This window comes from Aythya marila (genome assembly GCF_965140915.1).
Source record: "Aythya marila genome assembly, chromosome: 1".
Taxonomy (NCBI): Eukaryota; Metazoa; Chordata; class Aves; order Anseriformes; family Anatidae; genus Aythya; species Aythya marila.
In genome coordinates, this window is record NC_139042.1 from 185951306 (window position 1) to 185975715 (window position 24410).

The 24410-nt window shown below is 41.7% G+C and overlaps 1 protein-coding gene across 8 annotated transcripts in view; it reads left to right on the forward strand.

Moving 5' to 3' along the window:
• Window positions 1–24410, forward strand: part of PLXNB2 (plexin B2) — a 255716-nt gene that overhangs the window by 140989 nt on the left and 90317 nt on the right. For 7 of the 8 annotated variants that reach the window (XM_082769643.1, XM_082769638.1, XM_082769640.1 and 4 more), the window contains one exon: window positions 1482–1550. The exons of the other annotated variant lie outside the window; for it this stretch is intronic. In XM_082769643.1, coding sequence (XP_082625769.1) covers window positions 1549–1550 — 2 coding nt within the window. In that variant the 5' untranslated portion in view covers window positions 1482–1548. The remainder of the gene's footprint in view (window positions 1–1481; window positions 1551–24410) is intronic. 8 annotated transcript variants of the gene reach the window in all.

Below are 24410 nucleotides of genomic sequence, written 5' to 3' on the forward strand. Positions count from 1 at the left end.
CCTTGTAGGTCATATCATCCAACTGTGGTCTAAATATCACACCCTGCTCTTCTCTGTCTCCATCTTCCCTTGTTTATTAAAAAGGAGAAGTCCTGATCCAGAATGTCCTCTTCACCTTGATACTGTTTGATCTTCACCTCATGTTCCTGGTGGAAGATCCTTGCACCTTCTCTTCACGTCTGCCCCCTATCCTTATTCCACTCCCTTCCATTTTACATACCCTCCCCAACCTCTCTTCCTGTTTTGGATGCTCAGCCTCCCAGGGTGGAAAACACTCCTTCAAGTCACTTCTAATGAAATACACAAATATTGAAGCTAACAGCACACACCGTGGTTTTGCATCTCATGGTTTTCCTGAGCATCCTTGTGAGTGAGCAGGTTCCTCAGACAGCTTTTCCTCAGGACCTCACATAGTGCTGAGCAATTTGTATTGTCAGGAGCTCTAGGAGGAGATGAATGTACATAGTCCTAAAGAATGTGTTACCACAGCAACTAGATATGGGGAATGCAAACAAGAAATTAAGTCCCATCGAATATTAACGAAGTAAACACGCTTCAGTACTGGGCAGCCTCAGGGCACGTGAAGAGGAAAATGAAAGTCCTGCTGAGCTTTATTTCTTACCTCCCCAGGGAGCCAGTGTTAGGCAAGTCTCAAAGTCAGCCTCGTCTGGCATGGAGATGAGATGGCTTTGAAGATGAGGTGGTGGATTATGCTGTGTGTTTGGGTCGCTCTCCCCTGGGGACTGCCATTTGATGATCTTTTAGTGCATGTGTTGGCATTTGCCATGAACTGCTTAAGTGGGCATCATGTGCATTACAAAAATGAGCTGATAACTACCAGTATGTAAGAATCAGGTTGGGGCATTCAACACTCACTACATAGATTGATGGGGATATTTTATTGAGGACAGTTGTCATGTTCATATTCAAGCTGAACAGTCAAGATTAACACTTTCTTAATCACTTTTTGGCATATACAGTAATGTTAAATGATATCAGATGGTATTTTATCCTTCCCTAGAGGGACAGACACTGTTTCTCTTCCATTCTTAAATGTTTGATCGTGGGAGGTGCTGAGAGCTGCCATTGATAAGAGCATGTTCAAGCTCTCGCAAGAAGAGTGCCAAATCATACAATACCCCATCTGTAATGCCAGGCATTCTTGCTGGTAATATATCAGCTGAGCTCTCAGTTCTGTAGTAATTAGTTGTACATCTGTGAGCAACTGTCCCTCTGATTTATTATCTGAGCAGCTACTGAAATACAGAACATTGCCCCATTTAGCCTCGGGATTGGAAGTTATGGTGTGCTAAAATTGTGTTTAAAATGTAATAAAATTGACTATATTATAAACAAATTATAAGTTTATGGAACACTATAGATGATCTTAAATCAATATTTTAAAGTTCATAAATTTAAGGTGATTGAGCATAGCATAATGCATATGGATATAGTTTTAATCACTGCCTTCTTTTATTTAGTGAGAAGATTAAACGCTGTCCTGGAAAATAACTTGATTGTAGTAAAGAAGAAGTAGTGGAAAAGTGAATGTAAGTATTTCGCAGCATGTAAATGTCACTTATTTATGTTTGCAAACCAATGATATTGGTGCTTTTATAGATCATGCCAAATTGGCAATCTTATTTACCTAAAATATGACTAAACATTGTACTTTTGATATAATGAGAATGCTGGATCTGAATACTGTGCATGTGTGTATGAGGTATAAAACGTCTAATAAGTATTTTTTAATATGGGTCTGTAGGCAGTGCAATACCTAAACATTATTAACATGGCCACATACAAAATTATTTGCATGCTTATGATCTGCTTGCAGGAAAAATGTCAACATGAAGTTGTCACTAAGTGCCCTTAAAAGGAAAAAAACAAAACAAAACAAAACAAAACAAACATAACCCTCTGGGTATATAAAACATACCCAGGGGGATCCTTAAGTTCTGTAACGCAGACATATTTTCCATTTCCAAAAGAATTTAGTCTAACTTGGAATAAAGCAGCCACTATACAGTATTTTTCTGTGTACTTGCCCCAAAGATGTGAGCTGATAGCAGAAGAAGATTGCACTGTGGATTGGCAATTCAATTTAGAATGAAATACAGCGGCTGCAAGTTCCAGGCTAAGTGCATCATTGCTCACTTGAGGTCACTTTTTCAAACCTGAAGTCAATAGTTCTCTAACAATAAGAGCTTTGGTTCATTTTCTAGACCCTTTTGAAACTGTTACTTTGCTGGTGAATACCCCATTATTTTTCTTAAAGTAATTGCTTTCCCTGGCTGTATTTCATAATAATGTGAGCTCCATAACTGTGTGTGTGCATATGTACGTACATATTTGTGTGTGAAGCAAAGGCCTATCTTTGCAAGTCATACCCCAGGAGGCTCTGAGTGGCTCTGGTGTGTGGAGTAGTGATAGTCATAAACTTTAAGCTGCCAGAGATTTGTTCCAGTTTTTTCATAATACATTTTTTCCCACGGTCTCACCTTCCATTTCCCAGAGCTTGCCTGATGAGTTTGGAAGCAGTCAGCTAAGTCTTTCCAAATGCTGGATTACATACAGAAGTCATGACTTAGATGTCAAGTAGGATGGTGATCCTCTCTTAAAAGTCACGAGCTGGGGCACTTCTAATTTTAGGCTATGGCTGTTGGTAAACTTGTCTTCTAAAATTACTAACTGAACAAAATAGTACCAAAACAGTGAGCTACTACAGGAAAATAGTGAAATCTGTCTGTTTTATAGAGTTGTCTGCTGATATCAGACTTTCCAAAATGAGGGTCCCAAGATTTAACAACATCTTAGCTTAGTGCCTAAGCTAGAGATTTACAGACTAGACTGTGCATTTACTCTCTACATTACTGGTAACTGGCCTAGCTTGAAAGCTGTATAAGATATAAAACTAAACCCTTAAGACCTTCCGGTGTGTATTGAACAAATCAAAACACACAATCAAAAATACCTTAATTTAGCTTCAGGGTCCTAGAAGCACATCTCTAGAGTGACCTTGTTATAGCCAGTGGTACTACTTGATCGGTTCCGTGTGTGTGTGATGAGTTTGTCCGTGTAAAAGTTTTCTTAGAGTTACTCTCATATTATTTTTACCAACTCAATCTTTGACTGTTTCTCCTGGGAAACTTCATTTATCTTCAGTTCCCTCAGAATTATGAAATAAGAAGAATATTGACTTCCTTTATTTGTGTCCTGTTTTTGTTTTTGTTTTTGTTTTTTTATGCTTGTTTAACAGGAGACAGCCATTTCACTATCAGTTGAATTCTAAAAATAACAGCCACGTTAAAATGCCATTTCATATATGTGTGTATATGAAAACAAATAAAATATGTGAAGTGGAGCTGTACTTTAGGAAGTTCAGTGGGAATAGACTATTGATAATGTGATTACAGTCTGGCCATGAAACTGTCAGAGAAATGAACACATCTGTGTGGTGGGTTGGATACTAGCACTTTGTCCTTGATGTGAAAATGGATACAATCTCCAGTAGATCTTATTTTTCTGATATTTTAATTTTGTGGTTGTGTAGACTGAGTTCCTAAATGAAAACCATCTTTTTGATCTGGCTTTTGCAACTATCAGACATGAAAAGTAAGGATCTATCCTTCTAAATATATCCACTGAATAATTTCCAAACATCACTTGGCCTCACATTGGCTGGGATTTAGGGAGTGACATGAAATTAATAAGTATAGGCAGAGAGGAGAAAATACCTTTTCATATCTGCTTTTGGTCTGGTATCTCAGACGTGGCTATGGAGACATCCTCATATAAACAGTCACAGAGCCAGCAAGAGGGAATAAAATCACTTCCCAGGCACTGAGAAGAGCAGTGGCTCAACCTGCAGTCACTCACAACCTGAGGCAGAGCCCTCAAACCAGGAGATCCAGCACCTCCTCTTATGGTCATCCTCTTTGATACACAGTGCATCGAGATAATTAATAAAATGATTATTTTCAGTCAGAATTGGAGATGAAATCTTAAACTTGGGTTTGAATTAGTTTAGCTTAGGTTTAGTAGGATATCTGGCAGGATTTGGACTTCTGCTGCCCGTAAAGCCAGAAAGTGGAAAAAACTTTCAGAAAACTTCTCTTCCCCGTTCTTTTCCAACAACTTTCCAGACAGTTTTCATAGAGCTGAAAGCCAAAGCTGGGATAGTGGAGGAATCTGAGAAATGTTGGTTTGCTGTGTTTCCTCACCTGGGGAAGAGGAGAGTTTAGATGGGGAGAGTGATTTCTCTGTTTGTTTTTCTTCTTTTTCTAAGTGGTAGGGCAAGGCTGGGAAAAATGTAAGATGGTCTGGAGGAGATGATAAGCTGATAACTGTTCTGCATTATGCTGATGATACATCCTAATAACCTTGAGGCAGTGAATGCAAGTAGAAAGAAGGGGGGGTGCAAGTTAGGGAGCCAGGAGCAGGCACTGTCAAGTAGAACACAGTGCAAAGGGAAGTGGGGGAAGAACACCCAGCCCTAATTAGATGCCAAAATTAGGTTCTTGCTGTTCATCTTGTAATCGGAGATTCCCAGAATAAGTCTTTAACATAGCATGGGGAGTTTTGTTTCCTGTTCTTAACATTAGTTATGTAAAATGTGTGCACCAGCACCATAAATAGCCTGGTTCAAACACACTTTTGAAGGGTGAGGACCATGTCACACCACGTGCTCTCACTAAGCTCTACTTGCTGGCAGGCAGATTCCTTCTGAAAAGTTTATGGAGATGCTTTTTAGGCGTACTTGTATAGAAAGTAGTTGCTAAAAAGCAATGACCGCCTCCAAAATGTCCACCTTAGTTTCAGGATCCAGCTGGGTATTGTAAAACTAATTGTTGTTTATAAGGACTTGGTTCTTATATCATGAACACTATAAATAATTACAGGCAGCCTTTGGATAGCATGGTAAATAAGGCACAGAGTCACACTGGATAATGAGGAGAAAAATAAATATTGAAGAGCTGCTGGTTCATTAAGTAATGTCTGTGTTATGCATGAAATGAGGCAGGGAAACAGTACAAAAAGTCTCATCATAGGGACCATCAGAAACAATTCACATAAGGAACTTCATTTCTAGTATTTTCTTGCTTTTAGAATTTAGCTTTTCAATGTTACAGAAATAATAAGACACTGTTATCAGTATCTTCCTAAGTTCTTCTACTTTCCTAAGTTCCTTTGAGTAGCAAACTTTGAGTGGCAATCAGTCAGGCTGAGCCCCCAGAGTCACCTGTGAGACCTGTCTTTAGATCTGTAGGACTGAAGCTGCTGAAGCGTCGTGTAACGTTTGTTCAGTATCTTCCATGCACCAGGTGAGGATGAGATGTGCACGTTGCAAAACACTCTGGCAGAAATTCTTCTGTTTTCACTCCAAAACCCAAGTCTCTAATTGGAGTTTGGGGGAAGTAGGCAGGAGTTATATCTATCTTCACACTTGTGCTTTCTGAGATCTCTTTCAGTACCTGTTGCCTGTCATTTGTTCTTTCCCTCTGTCATCTTTGTGTTGCCTGGCTGACAAAAAACTGCAGAGGATCAAGGAAAGAGGATCTCCCTGTGCTGCCACCGTGAGTAGCCTGTGACACCAGGTCAGGCTGTAACTACCAGTGGCAGCAATCACAGGGAAGCCCTGTGTAATGATCTCTCTGGGGTGTGCAGAGCGGCCTATTTGGAGACTTATGCTTCTACTTTCCCATATGCTATCAAGCACAATCTTTGAGTTCCCTCTAATACCAGTTCATATTCGCTGGGCTATGTAAAGGGTGAATATCACACCTTTGCTCCTAGATCTTTGCAATGAGGGTGCCACGGTGGAAGTGGCCCTTATTATCGAGCACAGAGAGAATGGGAGAGAGCCGACTCCTCCAGCAGGGCTCTGCTCACTCTGTCTCTGGCAGCAGCGTGCACGGGTAGCACGTGCATCAGAAGCATCACACAGCTTTGGGCATGTTTCATGTCACTGACTATGGAGGAAATTGTACTGCAGTTTTGCCTATATGTTGGCACCTTTCCCTCGTGGAGAAATGAGGCCATACTTCACCAGGAGCTGCAGCACTTGAATATCTTCAGCTTCTCATATGTGTGTTTGTGAATTGCCTTTTGAGAAATATTCGTAGGTGAGGTATAAACAGGTGTTTGTTATGGGCAGGTTCCCTTCTCCCTGTGTTCAGTAACATTGGAGCTAAGTCTACAGGTCTGGCTACAAGGCCCACAGGAGAGCAGATTCTTGCAACAAAGTGCAGACAACTGTTCATGTCAGTCTGTCTGTTTCATGCTTCTCCAAAATAAACTCCTGGGAAATATGTAGAAAAACAAACAGTAGATTCTTTACTGTTTTGGGAGAGGGATGGAAACAAATTTAAGTTCAAAACACTAGCTTTTGTAAGTGCAAAACAACCCTTTCTTAATTAATATTTGGCAGAGCACTTTACAGATCAAAGTGTCAATATTAGCTAATTCCCATGACACACCTGTCAGGTGAGTAAAAATTATCTCCATTTATAGCCTAAGAAGCTGAAATAATGGCTAGCATCAGCATTTCCACAGTTGCTACCTACTTAATTTATCCAAATAACTAGTCTAATTCTCAGTGGTTCTGCATATTCTTGTTGTTATCCTACCTTATTCTTGGAGCTCCAGCACATTCACACTTCTGAATCTGAATGCAAGTATTTTTGGTACAGACATTTTGGATATAGCAGCTGAACCTGAGACAGATGCCTTTTTAAAACTCAAGCACCCCTCAAAAATCTAGAGCTGGATGTTTGCTGCACATTGTGAGTTCACAGGCTGGGCTCGGGCTCCTGCCCTGCCCAGCTTTCATAGGGTAAGGCCAAAGATTGCTTGGTTCCCAGAGGAGCTGCCACCGCCTTTAGGTGTAGGTTGGGAGGCTCGGTTTAGGGAAGGTTTTTTCCAGGAGGAGCATTTAGAGACGGAGAGGGTGCTTGAAGTGGAAATAAAAATTGTGTGTGATGGCAGTTAATTTTGTTACGTCCCGCTGTTGCTTCCATTAGAAATGTAGGTTACTTTGTTATTTCTGTCATGGCTCTTTCTCCTTTTGTTACAGCATCAGCAGAGTGGTATAATTGGGCCGGAGGACAAATTTTAGCCATGCTGTTCAGCAACAACCAAAAAGGAGAGGGGATTGTGAACAACTGCTGTGTCCCCTTCAGTATGCAGCGAGCCTTGTTTCCAAGTGTTGTTTTAGCTGGAGCGCTGCTGGTTTTCGAGTGCCTCGCTTTGTGCCTCCCAACAGTTTTTGTAACCTGCTTGGTGTGTCAGTAATACCCTGAATACCCACAAAACTCAGCGGACGGGGTCACTTCGGTCCCGTCTGTTCTCACTCTTGCAGGAGCAGGTGGGAGGGAACAAAACAGCAGCCAAAGGCTTTCCATGGAGGGCTTTGGCACTTCGAGGAGGGGAAGGACTGGACTACAAAAAAAGGGGGTCTCAGCTGATTGCACAGCCTGGAGCAGGGTCGCACAGCTGAATTAGTGCTGGGAACCGTCCTGCTTTCACATGCAGAGGGCTTGTTTGCCGTCTTGGCCCTGCTCAGAGGGAGAAAGTGCTGCTGCTAATAACAAGGCCCAAACCAGAGGAGGAGCAAGGGATTAAAAGCAGAAAATGATGACTAAACCCTCCCGGCCCCCCTTCCCGGTTTCAGTCCCAACCAAACCACTTTACCTCACCAAAGCCCCGGTGGCTTTTCGTTTATAAATAACCCTGTGTTTGAAATGTTAAAACGTGTAGGCAGGGATTAAAGGGATGTGTGATGCTCCGGCATTAAAACAGCACAGGCGTCTTCAAGGGAATTTTGAAGGAAAATTAAAACATAGTTATTTTTGGCAAGGACTGCTGCATCCTGTGGAGATCAAGAGAAAGACAAAAGCAGTTTACCCGATCCTAGTGAAAAGAGCAGATGAGGTGGAGGTGCTAGGATAGGTCTTCACATCACTTGTCTGTGCTACTAAATTTTTAGTAATGATATTTTTATTTTTTTAATGATTTTGAAGTTGCAGGGTTATCACAGTCCTTGGAGGGATGCAGTCAGGAAATTCACTGAGAAATTTCTTTTGAAGGTACCTTACCTGTACTTCTCCTCTTGTAAATGCCGGTGAATACAACTGCTTTGCTATCACGCATGTTGTAACAGATTTCTTCCTTCTCATAATCCACCAGCTAAGAGATGCATGGACTCCTGTAACACTACTAAAACACAGCCCATGGGGGTTTATAGAAGAAGCAGGTTCTGGTGCCCCTTTGGGGGACAGGGGAATGAGAATATTGGTTGTGTTCGACAACTGAAATCAAGAATTGTCCCTGTTTGGAAAAAGCAACATGCTGTGGGCTTAGGCAGAGGGAACTGTTGCAAATCAGTTGTCAGCATTGATTCCAGCATTGATTCTGAAGTTTGAATGTCATTTACAGTGTTGTTCTCAGATGCTACATTAGTTTTGTCTCCGTAAACCTCTGATTCTGGGCCAAGGTGAGCCCTTTCCTGTGGCTGCTACTGGTGGAGTTGGTGAAATCAGCTTCTTTACCCTCCTTCTTTTTAAATTTAGGTGAGTGAACAGGCAATAAGGGCACTGTTTGCTGCTTTTCTTACTGTCAATATTGCTGCCATTGTCTGCTCGCTGGTACAGAGCAAGTACCTCAATGCTGTGCCTGTGGTGACTCTGCAATTGCTAATACATGAACAATTTTAGGACTCCCCAGTCACTTCAGGTCTAATTAATTTTTGACTCTACTGAGCCTGCAGAACCTGGGAACAGGGCTCTGAGGGGGGGTCTCTGTGCTGCTCCCCCCATGCCAGCTGCCCCATGGCTCTCCTCTGCCCTGTGGGCTGTAGCAGTGACCTCTGCCACTCTCAGCTCCATCCATGAGGATTTCAGCCCAGGACTTTCAGACCAGGCCTTAAAAAGCTCCTTTGAAGCCCTCTTCAACTGATCCCTTGAGTGTGGAGCAGGAACACCCTGGCTGCCAGGGTGGGACTCCCCAGACATACAGTCTGCATACAGTGTGCTGGGGGACTTCTGCACCATTCCCACCCATCATCCTGCCGCTTGACAACAACAATATTGTACAAGCAGTTGTCATGTGTGAGCTGATATTGTTGCTGCACTAAATGGAGACAGTTTGCATTAACATGTGGATTTTTATGGAGTATGCCACCTCTGCTGCTCCTAACCTTTGCTGTTACTTTTGTGCTAGCAAACATGAAAAAATGCCCCGTGTTCGCAGGGTGTTACTTTCTTAATGCTGTTTGTATGAAGCTATTTATAAGGCTGGCTTGTGTGCTTGTTTTGTTTTTCTCCCAGCTTTAATGCATTTAAATGTATTAGTTGAGAAAAACCTCTTTAATAATCCTTAGTTCAATTAACGTTATATTTAATTAAAGGATTTAACAAGGATAAAAGTAAGAATTAAATACTTGTCTGCTTAATTTTTTAGGGCTAAATTCAAGGCAAGCCTCAGCCTTGTTTATTTCAGTTAATACAATACATGCGAAAAACACATTTAAAAATAGTTGTTCCTTTGGACATGCAGACACTGTTCTAGTGGTTTGTTGCTCTAACACTCGATTTGATTGAGCACATCACCAAGTATGACAAGTAAGAATATTTAGTGTTAGATACCAAATTTCCTAGTGTTAGTTGGTAAGTCAATTATTTAGTAAACAAAAAGAGATTTAGTTATCTTCCAGAGATACACAAAATGCAGTCTTGTTTATCCTTGCTGGTTTTGCTTAAAACGACATCAGTTGAATTTGTGACTAGTTAATGAATTGTCTTGAGTTACAGTTCCTGGGAACTTCTGAGTTTGCGAAACATCGTAACTCCAGAGTTTATACACAGCCAGTATTTTCTTGAAAAAGTGGCTGGAAGTTTCAAGGCAACTAAAGGGACCTGCCACGCTTTGCTTCACAGCTAGGCCTGTGTGTTCAAAAATCATGTTTTTTTTAGTTTGGTCTTTGAACCTGGAGGCAGGATGATGGTACTGGTTGCTCTAAGGTGTGCATAGCTTTGAAAAGTCTGTCTGGTTAGTTTTCATATATGAGCACAGAGCTGAGTTTAACTTTATCTCTAAAAATATATATACAAATAAATTTGCCCCTCCTCTGGATGTGATGACTTAATGAACAATGACTTAATGGTATCCATTATGGGCATTGTTACGGGGATTTATACTCTTGACACCCTCTTCTTATTCGCCTTTCTGCTGAGATCCTCTGCCTGCATGGATCTGGGGACGGCACAGGGAGTGCTGGGGGCCTCTCATCGAGAACAGAAAGCTGGCTCATGGCTTTGACTTCAGCATCCCCCCCATCAGGTCCACATCCAAACCTCTCCACCATAGGCTACTGCACATTTGGCTCTTTAGGGCATGCATAGTTGGGGGGGGGAAAGGTCCCAATCCCATTTCTGTCATAACAAGCAAAAGCATAGATTAGAACTGTTGTCAGGGATGGTGGAGTGTCATTAGAAAGCCTGAGCTATGTATTTCGTATAGGAGAATCCTAGATGGGCTAGTTTGGTGTGTGCTCTGGTTGCCAGTGCTGGCATTGCTTGCCAATGCCTCACCAGAAGTATCCAGACATGGGGTGACTGCAGAGAGGTCTGCGTGGTCTCAAAGCCAAGAAGATCCTGTTCCAAAGTGCTGGGAGGGCAAGGGGCATGTGCTCAGCAACCCAGGGGTAAACTGATTTGTTGCTTTCCCAGATTTTTCATACCCTTGGGTGAGCTGAGCTCAGGCCATCCATCCATATGTGAATTTTTCAGTTGATTGACTTGAAAGATGTATTGGGTAACATTTGTTTATAGTGGCCCAAGCTGCAGGATATGGATTTTATCTGGTGTATAAATATTTGTGGGGCTACCCTGGGTTTGCTTTGCAGGATGTGTATGTTTCCTTCTTGAGCTGCGCCACATGGGAACCTTCTACCTGTTTGCGTGATTGCAGATGTTGCCTAAAGGAGCTCTGCACAAAGACGTTAACTCTCCTAAGGGAGATATATGTGTGCAGAGCTTTTACAGCTGGGGGGCAAGCTATGCTGAGAGAAATGGTTCTTTGAAAATATGTCTTTGAAGTATGTATAAGACCAGGAGGAAAAGAAGTATATGATGTAGACTGGGGATGGAAACCAATAACTAAACAAAGGAAAATGTTCCAATACATTTTGCACAACTTGAGCAAAAATTGAATATACTAACATATTATTGTAAGCAAATGTGGTACCCTGCAAATTGTCATCCTATACCACAGCAGTCATTTATTCTCACGAAAGAAGACTGAGCAGAGATAATATCCTCTCCCTGCAAGCCTGCCTGTTTTCTCTGACAAGGTGAGAGACTGCATTTCTTTTTCCAGCTCTAGGACACCTACTGAAGTTACATTGCTTGAATTGTGTCAGGACGTGTTTACTCTGTCACTTCACTGGGTACCCATCCATACTGCTGCTGCACAGGATTATTTGGTTCTCCCACCTCCCCTGGCTGCTTGTTCTGCCACTTCCATGGGTGGTATAAGCGTGGGTGTAACCAAACCTTAAGTCTGAGCAGGGAGCTGAAAGCCAACCTGACCAGGAGCTGAAAAATGGGAAGTTTCTGCTGGAGCAGCTCTGTGAGTGTGTTCACACCTCCTCTTGCTTTCCAGTACCAGCCCAAAGCAGAGACATTCCCTTCAGAGCAATGCCTACTGCATTTAGAGGCAACATAGCTTCTTTCTGCTGATGAAAGAGGTATCCACTGTTCTGCCCAGATGTTCAGCAAAGGATAACGTTTACCCAGGATCTTTCTTTGAACCGAATGGCAGGACAGCCTGGGAAGGGCAGGGCAAGCTGCTTGCTGCCTGATTGACTAGATAAAACTGAAACTCTGACCTTGTGGGACAGTAGAGGAAAAAGGAGGTGTTCCAAGTGAGGTATTAGGCATGCTGTGATCTTCCTCTTGCATCTCCTGAACAGCTGACAGGAGCCTTGCCTGTGACTGCAGTCGCTGAATAACTGAGGAGAGGAAAGGAAAGGGAAGGCGGGGGCAGGTTTGATGTTTTGTGACAGATGACTTTGAGGAGAGCATCTCTGCAACAATGCTTTTCGTCGTGTTCTGCCAACTCCTTTACTGAAGCTGAACTACATTTATTGTCTTTGGCATTTCTAATACATCTAATGTTCTTGGGCAAGGTAAATATCTGACAGCCCCTATGCAGTTAATTCGTCCCCACGCTTTAAAGAGTTGTGGTATCTGTGTAAAATATTGTCATATACGAGTAGTGGGTGGCATAGTGCATGCTGTTACAGTAAGGAAAGCAGAGCTGTTTCAGTATATTCTCCCAGCAGATGCACATTAAACCTTACCACAAGTTTTTTCTCTAGAAGTGGCTGGAATTGCACAAGAGTCTCTCTTATTTCCATTCACCAACCCCATAAAATGCATAAGCATCTAAGAGACGGAAATTAGTACAAATTGATGTCATAAGTGTAAATTTTATTAAAATTCTTGTCTGTCAGTGTATGAGTGATGGTGATAAATTAGATTACCAAATGATTTTGTTCACGACAACTTTGCTTTCATTATGGGTGAAATATGCAAAATAATATCTAAATAAAGACTAAGTTAAGCTGTTAAATGCTGCTTCCGGGAGTAATCAGACATTTTCTGGCTTGTGCTTTGATTTGAAGGCTGTCTGTCAGCCTTCATCTTTATTCGTGGTAAATAAAACCTCTTCCCTGAAGGGATCAAGGTATGAGAGAGTAAGAACCTTAATATTATGCCTACCGCAATCAGTGATTTTGTAGGGATCTCGTTAAAGTTCAAGTTCTTTACCTGCAAGGGAGCAGAAATACCAGTATATGCAGCAAAGACATCAGACACTGTTAAAGGGGATCGAGAATGCTGATGTCCAAAAGCTGTAGCACTCCTCTTCGGAAGTCAACAGCTTGCAAACTCTCGGTAAAAGTAAAAGCATATGGAAAAAAAAAAGGGCCCAAGTGTTCCAGAAGCTGTTTAAAGAAAAGGCAGCCAGCTACAGTCAGTAGAGAGAAATCGGCTCAGCACAGCCTGCCAGCTCAGTGGTGGCATTTATGATGCATGTGGACAGCAGCAATAAGTAGTGGATTTTCTTGGAGCAATGCCTTTTGGTTCACCTGCTCACCTGGAGGCTGTGCTGACCTGTGGTAAGAACTGGGCTCCTTACCAGCACCGTTTGGGAGAAAAGAAGCCTAAGATGATAAATGTTGAAGATGATGGTACGATCTCTCCCTCAGTCCTTCCTCCAGCCAGCAGCTATTAGTCGTGTGCTAGTTTGAAAACCAGGCAGGTGACAGTCTGGGGAAGCACAGAGAATTCATTTGATGACTGGATAGCAAAGCAGAACTAATGGAGGGACTAGCGTTAAGAAAGGCACATGTGAAGAGTAAGGTGGTGTGCACCATACATTGGTCATTGACGAATACCCATATAAATGGGTATCCTGTCCATATATAAATGAATATTTCTTCTGCACAACCCTTTCTATGCTCACTGTCAACAAAACTTTCCAGAACACCTTCCGTGGTGATGAGTGTCAGTACGACACACCAGGAGGACACCACACACAAATCCAAGGGCAGAAGGTGAAGTGCTGCCTTCAGTCGTGAGAGACTCCACACCAGATTTTGAGGAGTGGGGACAGAACAAGGTTGTTAAGTGGTTAGTACTGTAGCAACCCGTAAAGACTCGGTGCAAGTTGAAGTGGATCTGACTGAAAAGCTCCATGCTCATTCAGGAGGAGGCAGCTTTTCATAATGTGATTATGGATATACATGAAGATCTAATAGATGGTGATGTGGAGAGGCTGATGTCCATTGTAACAGTAATAAGAGGTCCAGGTAGGAACAAAAAGAACACTGCATATTCTGTGAAAAGAAACCGCTGCACACAAGTGGCTGAGCATCAACCTATGTGGGATTAACTCAAAGCTCTTTAGTGCACAAAAGTGCCTGGCAGTGTCTGATAATAAGCTCTGGCTGAAACATGCTGCCTAATAGCAAAACATTGATTGACTCTCATTTCATATTATTTCTGGACTGTGGCGTATCTGACGTGGCCCAGATTTTGAGTGACTCCTCTTCCTGGTTTGTTTCTGTGTGAATGGCCACCGTATCACAGCACCTGGCCAGATCGTGCTTTTGTATGCTAGGAGTGAAAGGACCATACAACAGGTTTCTCAACTACATATTGAGATCATACATCACTTGACAGAGTGTTGCTTTCATGTGCAGACAAATCTAATACTCGTTTGTTGAGAATACATTAACAGAGTGTAACTGGCATACGAACCAACAGATGACATAAAGCATTTGGTGAGAATTTAAATTGCTCAAATACTTTGGAGTTTTTTCTATTAACTGTTTTCATGGAATAACAAAAAGGAGTGTTGACCAAAATCTGACATTTACTTTTTATCTAGTAAATGTTGCTGCTGTACAGTCTTACATTATTAAATACATCTATATCTTTCTAGCTGTTTATTTATCCATTGTCCTCTGTCGTTACTGCACAAATAAGGATTTTATAGCACAGAGGCTGAGAATTTGCTCTGTGCCAAATAGTGATCCAGAAGATAAGGCAGGGCTAGAAATTCTTGGCTTTATTCACTAGACTGTCCTGGTTTAGAGTTTGGACTGTGACGACTGTGCTTCTTTCCTCCAGACCTCCAAATTCTAAACACATCTATTTTCTGAAAGCTTTTGTATGGAAGTATTTATATAGGTTATCATACATAATTTCCCTGTTGCCTTTGCTTGGGTGTCATTTCTTTGTCCTGCTTTGGTTCCCTCTGAATTTTGAGCGGAGCTCTCTGGGGATCAGCGTGCTGGAGATCGCCATGGCAACCCTCAGAAAAATGCACACCGCAGGCTCGAGGCTTCGTGGCTCTTATCCCTGCGAGAGCTCTGATGATCTCTGGACTTCTGGGCTTACCGGGGGAGCTGCAAGAGGAACACAGTAGGCAAATGAGAGCTGCATGTACCTCATCTATTAAAAACATTTCCTGTGTAATTTGAGGAACTCTGGATATTGTTCACTGATATACTGCCCTAGCATCCAGCATTTTCATAGCTTACCGCTGAGATTTCCATTTGCAGCCTGTAAACCCTTGTTTTTATTCCACATAATTCTAATATTAGTCTCCTACATCTTAGCTCTCCCCATTTTCACTCAAGACTACTGTGGGAGCCATTGCAAAGGCAAAGACTGTTATCCTGGTAAAAGCTTAAAGATAGTTGGTGATAAAACATGTCATAAAGATTATGATGCAGACTTTAAAGGAGGTGAATGTTTGTATCCCTGCTGTTCCCAAATCTTTTTCTTTTTCTTTTTTTTTTCGTGAAAACATTCAAGGCAGAGTTATTTCATAGACGAGTATTTCATGGCTCTAGTTGTATGAGCATGGGTTTTCTACAGCAGCAGGAAATAACTGAAGCTGGATAAAAGTGTATTGCCATCTGAGACGAGAAATAGGGGCTCCCAGTTTGTGTGACATCGGAGTTTTGTTTTATAGTACTGAATTAAGAAGTACCGCATATACCAGTACATGAAGTGTTTTTTCTTGTGTGGTTGTTTGGTTTTGTGTTTCTTTTTAGTGCTATCTCATCCCACCAGACATAACTAGACCAACAGAAGGATGTGGGCTTGTAATGCTCAGAGCAGTAACTAATTCAAGTGTAATCAGCAGCCTCAAATAAGGTGCCTCCACTTCCAGTTCCTGCATGGGTTCCTGCAAAGGTTAGGCTAGACCTTAGAGGCCTGAATGATACTGTGATTCTGTGGGGAGTGCTGAGCCCATCAGGGCATGATTCATGAACAACAAGGATGCAAAGCAGAAATGCCCAAAATAGTTAGCAAGGAATGCCTAGGAGAAAAATGTATTTGAACTCTTTCTTTTTAGGGATTTTCCCAGTTTCATTCTTGGATGCACAAAGACACACCAAACTTAGCTTCACAACCTGAACCCTTGAACAATCAGATATCTGTTGTTCTTTAGGATAAAAATGGAGCAAGGCTCATTCTCTCTTGAAATATCTTGGACAAGGTATGTGGCGCTGATGATAGTGCCCTTCCCTTTACCTCCATTCTGAAGAAGTGTGGTGTCTGAGTTCATTCTCAGCCTGAGAAAGAATGGGTAAGAGAAGGAGTAAGAGGTGAGATCTGGTTCCTGTTCTGAACATGGGTTAAATGCTCTACATTAATCACTGGGTAAAATGCACAAGGTGGTCCTGCACTGGGGAGCCCGGATCAATGCCCTAAGAGTCAGGTATCCCTGTCTGTTCCTACATGTAGCACTGTTTCTTGTACAGCACTGTGTGTTCTTTAAACAAGATGATCGAGGAGCCCCCTTTGGCACAAAGACATCTGGTAGCAAAGCATTAGAGAGATGGGTGCAGATGGGTGCACTCAGCAGCCTGAACCTGAGATTTCCCAATTCCTAAAAAAGCATTCTAGCTACTGAGTTACTGTACAAACAGTGCAGTGTTATCAGCATGTTCTCCGTCTTCCACTCCCTCCTGCCACAGGTTTGCATTTCTTTCTTAATGGAGGTAGCTCTGGCTTCTGAGTGCAGCGATCCTCACTGCTGTGTTTAAGTGCTCTAAATCCTGGATTGAGCTTCTAGGGGAGATGAATATAATAGTGTTTAGTCTGAGGTTCCCAGACAACCTTGAGCATGGGAAAAAGAGCAGAGCTGCTGAGTTCTGACAAGGGGAAGGTAGGTCAGTTTCTGTAAGATCCAGAATTTGGGGGAATTTGACTGGAAAAAAAAAAAAAACAAAAACAAAAACAAAAACAAAAAAAAAAAAAAAAAAACACTAATGGTATGCATAGGCAGTAATTTTGAGAACAGCTCTGGTTTGACGAATAAACCTTAGGAATGCTGCTTTCATTTTTTGTAGTTAAAGGGCTTCAAATGGTTTATTTCAACATGCAACCATTAACATGGAATAAATTAGCCAATTTCCTTCCAAGGGCAATTAATTAAACTCATGCATGCCTCTTTGAAAGAAGCTGTAAAATTATAAGTTATGCCACATATTTTAACCCATTTATAGACAGTAAAACTGCAGCAGATTAGGGGGTGTTGAAATGTTCCTGTGAGTGCTGTCCAAAGAATACAGCACTCTGAAAGAGACTCGCAGAAGAGAAGCAAAGTTCAAGGGTTAGTTTAACTTCCTGTTTGTCTCTATTTAAAGTTCATATTTTAAAACCAGGACTGAAAAGCATATTCCTGCAATTCTGAAGACTCTGATTCCCAAGATTTCATCTAGACAAGACTTTTTAGAACTTAATGTTAAGTATTTATTGGTGGTGGTTCAATGCAACCACTAATTACAAATGCAGTTGACAGGAATGTCATAAGTCAAAAAATAGTTTTACCTGAGCCCTTTGTTTTTTTTTTACTGTAAGTTTAAGACAAAAATGTGAAGGTTATGTGGGTCACCTCTCTGCCAGAATGCATAATGTAAACAGGATAAAATAACTGGGAGTTCGTGGAATCTCAGCATGAGCAAAGTTTTAAGTGCTGACTTCTTACTACAACTTCCAACATCAGCATTAATTGAATCCAGTGTATTTATTTTCCTTTGCCATTATCACTAAAATTAGCTTGTTTACATTTTTGAGCAAGTTAATGGCATACTTAGTGCTTACTTGTACTAGGCAGAAACAAGCCAGCAGAGAAACAACCTGCTTCTTTTACCCCTAACACACAATTACTATGAAATGACTAGAATAGTTGTGAGACAAGTGATGCTCTATGGAAGAGTTTCTTCTAGATCAGAAAGTGAGAGGTTTAGCTCAAAGTGGCTGGGCTTCTGATTCTTCTCCTGTGCTGAGATGCATAACTCTCTTGTGATACGCTATAGTCGATTCTGTCAGTTCCTGAAGGCTCTGCAGGGAAAGAAGGGCAAATTTATCTTGAGAATTTTGCCTAGAAAAACAGTTTTTGGTCTTGATCAGGATTAATACCCAGCATTGTTTGTTACAAGTCTGTTCCTAAAAATGTAAATGTCTTACTTATCCTTGAGGTTCTTGTACTCATTTGAATGTGTCTCGACTTTGATGTGGAAAAGCAATTTCTGCCATGGCTAAAACGTTATGTGGAAAAATACATTTTACTACTTACATAGTTAAAGAATTCTTCAATTTGGCCCCATTTCTCTACCTCAGCCTCATTGTTTCTAATGATGCTTTCACCTGGAAAACCCAGGCCTCGAAGAGAATAATGCAGTAGGTAACACTTTTAATCAGTATAGGAAATATGAAACAGCAGGGAATACATTTCCAACTGTGCAGACAAGGAAAAAAAAGGAAAAAATGTGAAAGCTGTTTTTTCATTTCTTTCTCCTTAGATTGGTCCTACCCATGGGGCTTTTATGGTGCCACAGTTGCATACTTATCAATAATTGTTTCCTAATTCTGCTCCGTTTCTACGCTGAAGTAGTATAAAATGTCAAGCTCCATGCAGCCAGTCAATTTTCAGGATCCCATGTGGACAACAGAAACCAGTGTGCTGTTAGTAATCTCTTAAAAGGATAATTTTCCTCCTGTATCGATGTTTAATTGGATGGAATCTCAAATCTTAATAGTACCTACGCTGCTTGAATAGCCTTCTCTATGAGGTATAAAAATGGAGAGGGGAGGACCACTCATTTGACAAGGGAGCTTCTGTCTAATTAATCGAAACCATGAGTGGAAATAACAAAACAAAACAAAAAAGTTTACTGAAATCATTTCAAGAGTCAGAATTGGATGCCTCCTCTCAGCAGCTGTTCATGTACACCACGGCATTGTTCAATGGTGAGTAAACTGACCTCGTGCCTGAGGGAGCTTCTTGCCAACAGGCGTTTCGGCAGGGGAGAAGGCCACAGCAGTTGCCTGTCACTCACCAGCATGATGGCTTTGACTGTAGATTTTGGAAGAGGGCCACGTCCCTCTACCTTCCACCATACCTACCATGGCTGCTTTGGCATTGTGACAGGATGATATCGTGACCCAAAACTCATAGTTGTGGCAAGCTGCATGAGGGCCTGCACCTGGCTGCACCCAGTGGCTGCAGAACTGCGTGCATCAGTTTCCTTCTTCTCTTTGTTCATTATTGGTTTTTATTTGACTTCATTATTATTTTTTAGCATGTTTGTGTTCAAAAAAAAAAAAAATGGGAAGAGGGGATTTGTAAAAGGCTGTGTCAGGGGGCAGGGAGGATTGAGGAGGCAGATGGGAGGCTGGGCTGTGCTGCACGGGAAGCCCAGGGGCAGCCGGCAGCAGCCTGGTGAAGGGCCAGGAGTGAGCAGGAGAGGTGGAGCGTCTGCGCTGTGCTTGGGGAGCTTATTAGGAACGAGAAGCATCATTCAAAAAGCTGGTGTCCTGCCCTAATAAAGAAAATTAGAAGAGATCTTTAACTCTGGCAGATTGAATTTAAAAGATTGAGTGCACTTAGGGAGGCTTAAAAAGGCATTTGAAGAGTGACTTACCGGAGTAAGCAAAACTAATGCTAAGGCATCCTTTAAACACGTCGGGAACAAAACGCTCAGCACAGGGCCAACGGAGGGCTGGGATTTGGAAGGACACTTGGAGAGGTTGAGGCCATCACAAATATTTCATTCATTTTTGCTGCATCCTGTTCCTTCTGGAAGAGGTCAGGGAGCTTTTCACGTTGAAGACCTTTGGGTGGATGGGAGGGGGGAAGCAGTGGCACAGGATCAGTTGGGAGCCTGTTTGAGTTAGAAATGCTCTAGATCTCATGTTTATACAGGAAAAAGATGACACTTTAAATAGGCAAAAAGGAAATGTCTTTTAGTCCCCAGATCCACACAGAAGAGCTTAGACCATTTTGCCACTGGGCAAATTTTGTCACTGGGCTCTGGTATCAAGCCTGTACCATGTACTAATGTAGTGTTTCTAGTAATTGTCATGTAGCCAATTAAAAAATAAGGAAGCCAATGTCATGTAAAAAATAAGGAAGCCAATGTCATGTCTAGTAATTGTCATGTAGCCAATTAAAAAATAAGGAAGTGACTTATTTCCAACTTATCTTGTCCTATTATTCACTGTCGCCTCTCTTTCTACTTTGTCTTCCATTAAAAAAAAGTCCCTGGCAAAGAAGTGAAAAACAACTGAAATCCTTCTGTAAGAAGCAGGATTTGGTAATTCCCTGAGATGAAAGGAAAAAAGATGGTGAAACAGTGACATCACGGTTCTGAATTCTCATTCAGCCATCCTTGATTCACATAAATAGGGTCCAGTTAAGATAGAGGCTAAAAGGGGGTATGTTAGAAAGCCATTTATCTCCAAACATCTTTTTAAACAATCTCACCCAAGACCTCATGACTGTTGTCCACTACAGTGGGAAGGGAGCACCGTACACATGGATGTCCCATCAATGCACACGATGCGGTGCAAAGCTCCTGAAAGCTTCCAGTCATTAAACTTTGCTAAACGACATACAGCTTTTTTCAAAGAATGGTGCTCTTGCTTCAGCGAGCTGGCCATGATCCAGCCCTAATAAGTACCTTCTGTGTATCTAAATTGTTTTGTTTATTTAATTGGACAAGGTTATATGTCAAAAGATGTTATTGGGTAGGGTTGGTGGTACTAGGACAAAAGGTACCGTGTCACCCAACTCATTCAGGGCTGGGTGAAGCAATTCCTACGTGCAGATCATAGTGAGTTTGTGCAAATCAGTCCGAAGCTCACAAAGGACTTCATAAATCAAATAGCAGTCCCAGTAAGTTCAAATAAAGTGTTATTAATAAAAGTGCTGAACACTGTCAGGCCAACCAGACCACTCTGGGAGTTGTATGTGAATATTATTATAATACTCCATTATAATACTCCTGGCTCATACAAGAAATTAAGAAGTTTCTCCATATGCATTGCCCATCAATTTATGGCCATTCCACCCTGAAGCCTAGAGGTAGTGCTGGAAGGGGCAAGGACCACTGACTCTTCTAGGTTGTTCCTTCCAAGCAGGTATTTTTCCTCCTGTCACAGTGCTGCTTCAAAGCTAATTGAAACCTTAATAACAAATTACATTTGTGTCGTCAGTAAGATAACCAGTGCACTTCCTAGAGCTCTGTTTCTGTTCTTGCCTCGCAGGACGGGCCCTAGATGTGGCACGTGCTGTTGCACGGCAGTTCGGGTTCCTGGCAGAGAGAAATCTAAAGCCATCTAACACAAAAGGTGGCAAACAGCTTTGTCAGCAGTTACTGAGCCTCTTCTCAGGATCTGACCTAGACTGGAAGGATATGAAAAAGACATTACAATTTAAGGAACTTGTTCGAATAAGCAAACAATGTTCCTGCTGAGGAGAGCTATTTTTGAGGGTTGAAGGTGTTTGCTTAATCACCTAATTGACCCACTGCAGATTTCCAGATGTACTCAGATCGAGCAATGGCCTTTGAAATCAGTGGCTTAGTTGCCTTGGATTTTTGTTGTTGTTGTTTTATAGAAGAAAGGATCTGGCCCACTCCTGTAGCTTTTCCTGTGGCAGGGAGCACACTTTTCATATTGGTGAGACTGAGCAAGGTGACCTTGCTTTGCTCTGTGAATTATTACTTCCTCAATTTGAACACTTGCCCTGCTTTAATATTAAACCACTGTCTCTTGCTGAAGGAACTGTGCAGTGGGAGTAGGCACACTTTAAACCCATTGCCAGAGAGCAAGAGACTTCATTAACGTGTGGAGTATTTGAATCCCACCGTTGTTGCTGTCCTTAGCATCAGAGATCAATTATTTCAATGAAATAACAAATGCACCAAATATAGGCAATTATTTTGCCCATTCCCCTTCATTGGCAGCTTCCATATCCCTGTGTCCTCTGGGTGGTTTTACTAAGGGGTTCTGTCCCAGAGGCCGGCCAATTTCTGTAGACAATTACGAAGGTAAATGACTTCTCACCATCTTCCCATTTCATTCTTATTCCACAAATCTTGGTGCGCTATTAATGCTTTTACTTTTCAAAGGCTTGTCTGAATTCACACGTTGGGTTAATGTTACTGAATGATTATGTCAATTTAGCTGCATGCTCTTATTTGACATAAGCCTAACTATGTCTAAATAAATATTTATACTCAGTCTAAACAAATCTAAATGTTAAGTACTGACTTAAAAGCCTTAAAGTGCCTTATTTCAAAATCTTATTTAAAAACCAAATGAGACAAATAAGTGTGGGTAAAGTTAAAACCTAAACAAGTGTGACCATGTAATTGTGTACTTTTACAGCCTTCTGGATATCACACCATAGGAAAAGCAGTGAGAATCTATGAAAGCTGAGTCTAAAAATGTGTTGTCTTTGTTCTCTAGAGGCATTTTCTGCTTTCATTAAAATCAATGGGAAGCTTCTGAGGATTTTTTTTTATAGGATGAGACTGTATGAGAATTTCTTGGCATGTTGATGACAGGGGGTGCTTTCAATCATCAAATTAGCAGGAAGCACAGGGTGACAGGATGTAAACAGGGCAACATGGGCTAGTTTTTGTGAGTTTCCCTTCTGCACAGCTATAGCTCTTTCTAAATGCACATAAGAAGCACTCTTGCTTACCAATTTTAATGACCACTTATGGTCAGACCTGAGGCCAGTATTGAAAACATTTATTATCCTCTTTTTCCTGCACGCAAATCCTTCCCACCACGCTACTGTGAAGCCAGTGTCGTGGCAGTGACAGAGTCCTGGCTCCATCCTGTCTGCATGAGGTAGCAGAACAGGAGGCACGGTGGTGAACATCAGGCCTTCCCTTAGTCACGATGACCAAGGCTTCAGGTTGCTCAGCCTCCTGGTGGAATAGCCTTCTTGCTCCAGCCCCTTGTCAAGCATGGTTCCATCTTTTGGCACCAGGTCTTTTCTGTGCCATCTTTCTTTGAATCAATATCAGGAGTTCACTTGGTGCTCATGTTAACTCTATCAAACGGCAGTGTGCTCAGCCTGAATGCACTCCAACTTTTTATGGATGCTGGTACAGGACTAGTGGAGAGACACAGCCTCAGTGAATTGCAATTAAGTGAATTCTCAGAGCAAGAAAACATATTTCAGAGATACTCAAAGAGCGATCTTCATCATCTCAGACATCCCCACATTTCAGTACTTCAGTGACTAATTTCTGAATTTCTCCCTGTCAGTTACAATTTATGGCTGCTCTTCTATCAAGCAGAGAATTGTAAGTTTGAGCTTCCTACTGGCTTTTCCCTGTCATTGTTTGAGTCCTATAGAAAGCACTGAGACAAAACTTTGCTCAGATACACACGTGCAACTCCTGCTGTTTCCTGTGGGATTGCATTAACAAAACATTTGCAAAGCATCGTAGAATACACAGGTCATTTACGACTGAGAGCGAAGTTTCCTCTGATGTGACTCCACAGGCTCTGTACACGTGCAGCAAAAAAACTGCTGGAAATGTGTATGCTGTTGAGAACTGGGTCGTGCTGCAACTCTAGCCCCCAGTTGGGGAAGAGGGATTTCTGGCCTCCAGGACTGGTTCCCAGCTTTGTTCAGGAAGGGAAAGCTCTTCCACAGGGGAGCTGCTGATGCTTCAAAGCCTTCCTTTGCCCAGCAGGTTCTAGCCTCATGTGTTTAACAAACCTCCATGGTTATCTTGCAGCCATGATTTTGATGGCAAGCATATTTAAACCTCGGAGATACAAAGTTTCTGATGGCAGTCATAAATGCACAGAAATATTAGCATCTGAATGTCTTTAGAAATTCACATTGAAAAGATCAGGCCAAGGGGCAGGATTTTTTAAACTGTGCTAGCACTCTGTCATGGCTACAGATTGCTGGTACATCGCATCCAGGACATGCAGCATGAGCAGGCACATCTCTCTGTACTGTGATGTGACTGATAATACCTCTGCAAGCATCATACATTTCCACTAATTGGATGCTATTACTACCTCATGCGTAGGTCATTGCTTCTAATTAATTACGGGCCAAGAAGGTGCTTAGTACTTTACAAGATGCAGATGAAGACAGATGTCTGCTTGGGAAATTAAACTGTACCAGATTGAGGGTTTTATATAAAACCAGATCAACTATAAAAATCTGATATCTGGACAGATCCTAATAAACCTGATGAAAATTAGAGAAACTAGATCGGCTTAAAGCTAATAAAAAGTGATAGAATTGTTTAAAGTCGTCTCCAATTGCTTTCAGGAGGATTAGCGTGAAGCTTATTTTTATAAGGATTAGGCAGAATATTTTACAGAGTAAACTGGCCCACGAAATTGTTCTTTTTTGCTTGAGCCTATAGAATGACTTATCTCATGAAATGCACAGCATGGAGAAAAACTCACGTTCTTTGGCTACAGCAATCAGAAGTGTTCCTGAAACAACTGTGACCTGTGCATTCTGGTTATTTGGAAATAAGGTTGTCTAAATAA